Raw genomic sequence first — 4416 nt, 5'->3', positions numbered from 1 at the left:
GTTTGCAATAGGGCGCTTTTCGGCTCTGTAAGATGATGGTCATAGTGCTGGTATTTAATTATACTGTGGCATGAAAAGACTCAAAATCTATTATTTCCTGGGAGTCCAGGTCCATTCAGAAGAACAGTTTTAATGACATTTCAGCAGTATATTGGCCTTTAAATAAAGATGCTGTTTCACAAAAAAATTAATTTTGGGCAGTTTGCAATAGGGCGCTTTTTTTTTTGTGGTTTGTTGCGCTTTTTTTTTGCCCACCACCCACCCCCACCAGCTATTGTTATACTTTTGAGGACATTTGCGAGGAGTGCTCTTATCTTGCTTGGTCAGAGTGCTACCATTGCTTGCACCAGGTGTAGTGAGCACGTTAAGACTCTGGGAGAGGGCAAACAATTAATTTTACTAAAACAAATGTGACATTATGGATCTTGAGATTTTAGCTTTTTATCCTGATGGTGGGAAAAAAAACCCAACATGAAATATATGAAATTAATGTTGTTTTTTACTTCAAGGAAAAATCTAGTGTTGGATTTGTATTCTGCCTGTGAATGGTTAACATGAAACATTGTCCTTGGGAACATTGGACTCTCAGTGAAGCTAAGAGGTACTTTTTCTGTGTGACAGCACTGGGAAGCAAGACTATTCTTCAGGATAAGTACAATAAAATTCTTGCAGGTAATGCTCTGCATCAGTAAATGTTTTTAGAAAAAATGCTGAGAAACATTCCTCCAGTTACACTATTATGTATGTTTTATTTTCTTTCTCGGTAAGAATAGTGAGTATACATATACACAAAACATGCCTTGCTCTGCCATTAATCTGAATTGCTAGTTGCAAACGAGATCTTCCTGTGTCTATTCTTGCACTCCTCAATATCTTTTTCAAGTGTAAGAAATGGATAAATGGGTTTGGTTTTTAAGCAAGTGGTCTCATTTCAATTCCACATCAGCAGAGACTTCTGAAGAGATTAAAATGTAGGCAGTCCAACAAAGGAGCCACAGAAAACTCTTCATCTCAAAGCACCTAACAGACACATGTTAAAATGTGGTGACTGAACCTCAGTCCCGTGTCTCATGGTTCACCTTTGGGGAAATTAGGTCCACTAGGTTTTTGTTGATTGCAGCACTAGATACTTCCTTATGCTTCTCTACTGGCCACTTGGAGTGGAAGGCCAAACTTTGCTTTGCCATGGCAAAGCCCAGTTGGACAGCTTTCTCCCAGTTCTCCCAAAACAGATTAAAGTGAATGCAGACTGAGACAACAGGTAAACTATGATGTAAAGTTTATATACAAGAATATAACATTTATCTGGAGTATTTACAAGGTTACTTAAAGCAATATTTTACAACTCTTTCACGTTAACCACTAGGTATATTACAGTTAGGCTACAGATGGTTTAATTTGCAAAACAATAATAATAAAAAAAGTTGCATTCAGATCAACCAGCTCCAAAACTTGTACGTTTTTTCTGAGAGAAGGGCTCAGACTTGTGGAAAATAAGAAGTGAGAATAGTTAATATACTCTTACTGGTGCCTATGTATCACATGCAAGAGTCGTAATGTGACCTTTATAGTGTTAACATAGATGGCAAGCCATTTCACCTCAGTGAAAGAGTCATACCCACTGTGACAAGCAAGTCATGTGTGGCTGTCTTTCTCTGCATCTCATACTTTTGCACAACAAACATGCATGTATAGAGAGAAGCAGCAATATAAATGAACCAGCATTACCAAAATGAAAAGGGAAAACCTCAGACCAAAGTCACGTTTGCAGCCATAAAAGAACCCAAGCTTTAAGCAAGATACTTTAATGCTTCCCAAAAATCGTTATGATATTTTTTGTTTATTACATTTTAACCTATGTACAGGAGTTGAGGGCTCCCTCCCCTCTCAGAGACCCTCTCTTGTCTCACGCCCATGGCATCTCAAGGCTCAGAGGGGCCGAAGCAAGAAGGTGCTGGAGGCCTGGAGAGCTCGGGGCAGAGGTGGCTGCCGCTGAAAGCCACTAACACTGCAGTTTGCGGATGCTGCGGGAGAACCGCTTGAAAGCCCGCTGCCCTTTCTGCCACCGCTTCAGAGACGTGATCACCAGTTCCCCAGCTTGCTTCTGCCCCATCACCAAGTAGGGGACATTGATGTCGTTCATCTCATCGCAGGTACACTGGAGGCCACCTTTGAGCCAGAGCACGATCTTCCTCAGATCCCTTTCCGTCAGCCCATTCAGCTTGTAGATGGTTTTGCTCTTTGTTTCAGGGGTGATCTTGGTATCCCCATTGATGTAGGCAATCTCCTTCACTTTTATCTTCAAGGCTAATAGAGAGAGGGGAGGGGGAAGCAGGCAGAGGGAGAAAGATTGAGAGTTTTTTTCCCATTAGCGCACATAAAGAGGACCTGGGGAGGGAGGTGCTCTATTGCTAATTAAACTGTCAGGGCTGACAGAAGAGGCAGCAGGTGGCTCCATTTCTAAAGCCACAAAGGGCATGCAAGTCATTTCAGTTTGAATCAACCTTAGGGTTGAGGTTTTTTGAGTTTCTTTTCTCCTCTACCCCCTCCCCCCCTTTTTCCTTCCTTTCTAAATTAATATTTTCTCCAGCTTTTGTCCTGTTTGCAAACAGAGACAGGGCAAGATGGCTACGTTAAGCAGAACTCTGCTTTTTGTGCTGGGAGAGGACAGTCTTCCTGAAAATAGAGTTTGAAGGGGAAGTGGGGAGGCAAGTACCTAAACCTAATCTGAAACCTGATCTCTGCTGCAGCTGAAAACTTCTAAACTTAATTTATTAGGCTGGAGACGATTTTAGGCAAACCTGTAAGGAAATAATATTTCACATGCATTGTTTTTCTGAAAGAATAGATCCCATGGAGGGCAAATTGGTCCAACAGCTGCATTTGATTTGGTAAAATAACTAGGAGGGGGATACAAGGCTCTGTAAGAATCTGTGGGGCATGTTTAGGTTTAGAAGGATTTATCTGAGTGCAATTTGCCAGGCCAAAGCTATTGGTTGTTTTACCAATTATGTCCCACAGTCATGGTTTCAGGTTTGGGGTGATGGGTTTTTTGTTGGATCTTGGGTTTTGGGTTTTCTTTTTTAAGAAAGACTTTTGAATTGTTGCAGATATTTATATTACAAATCTGTTTCCAGGTATAAACGTTGACCTATTATAAAAGGATTCCCCTCCTTATTCCCTTTTTCTCTTGAAATGCTAATGTGTGGATAATGCACTGTTCAGTTGTCTGTGTCGAAGGGGCTTTCTTGTCCTCTTCTAACCCCAGATCTTCCCATTAAGTTTATATCCCCAATTGTCTGTGCATTACCTTCTCTGTCAAATGATATATAGAGCTTCATTCTTAATCTGCGGGGAGAGTCTTTCTTGCGATACATGAGATTGGTCATGCAGCTCTTTCTCATATGTCTAAATGAAGCTTTGCTCTACTTCTCCCCAGGCAATAGTCTGGATGAAAGATTCTTTTTTTTTTTTTTTTTTTTTTCCAATTTTACTTTCTACTCGGCTTGCCAGCAACATCCACATAATGAGCACTACTTTGAAACAGCGAACAGAAAAGGACTATAAAAGGGACCACTTTCTACTCCAAGGTGGAATTCTATGTTTCATGACCCAGTGGTCAGACAGGTCCATCTGCAGACAAGACAAAGCCCTATGTTTATCCAGGCACATCCCTCCATACTGGCACATACTGACTCCACTGGGAGCTTTACCTGATCCTCAGCTCTCAAGTTTCAACCGAGAGGAGCTCTGCTTCCACTTACCAAAGTCGTTTTTGCAGAGGTTTTCCACGATGTCGTTATCGTCTTCATTTCTGTTTTTGCAGGCATCGCAGACCTTGGGTGCTGGAAGTGCAAGGGACAGTCCCCGTCAGGCCCGGGGAGAAAGGAACAGCAGGTGGCGTTGGGAACCCTTCGGGAAACACCGGGTTTCCATCCCTCCACACCAGCCCCTGCCTTATGCCCGCGGCCCCGGGACACTTTGAGGCACCTTACCTTGCTGCAGCCCCGCTGGCGGGGGCGCGGTGTACTTTTCAGGTCACACCTCAACCAAAAGTTGTTGGGTTTTGTGTGGTTTGGGGCTTTTTTTAATACGGGTGAAAGAGTGAAGAGAGGGGGGCACACAAAACAGCCCAGCGCCGCGCTTCAGCGCCGACCTTTGCATACGGGGATTGTCCCTCTGGAAGCCAGGCGGCTCGAGTCCGGCGTCCCGGACCTTTGCTTTGGGCACGGAGCTGGGCCGCGGCTGCGAAGTGCGGGCCGGTGCCAGTTCCCCGACGGTGCCTGCGGTTTCCCCGGTCCCCTCGGGAAAGCCTCCCTGAGGCTGACCTGCAACCCCCTCCGCGGCGCCCCGTCCCGGGGCACTGGGCGTGCTGTAACGGTAAGGAACGACCTCCGCTCCCCAGGGAAAGCCGGG

At 44.4% G+C, this 4416-nt stretch overlaps 1 protein-coding gene across 1 annotated transcript; it reads right to left on the bottom strand.

Moving 5' to 3' along the window:
- Positions 1–1792: 1792 nt before the first annotated feature.
- LOC104412170 (secreted frizzled-related protein 2) lies at positions 1793–3845 on the bottom strand (the record flags this gene model as incomplete). The annotated part of the gene is made up of 2 exons (XM_010022794.1): positions 1793–2307; positions 3765–3845. Coding segments are annotated over 2 exons (386 nt in total), but the record flags the coding sequence as incomplete, so codon positions are not given.
- Between the last annotated feature and the right edge of the window lie 571 nt (positions 3846–4416).

This window comes from Nestor notabilis, unplaced genomic scaffold, assembly GCF_000696875.1.
Source record: "Nestor notabilis isolate BGI_N333 unplaced genomic scaffold, ASM69687v1 scaffold18549, whole genome shotgun sequence".
Classification (NCBI taxonomy): domain Eukaryota; kingdom Metazoa; phylum Chordata; class Aves; order Psittaciformes; family Psittacidae; genus Nestor; species Nestor notabilis.
This window is presented reverse-complemented; position numbering and strand designations above follow the sequence as displayed.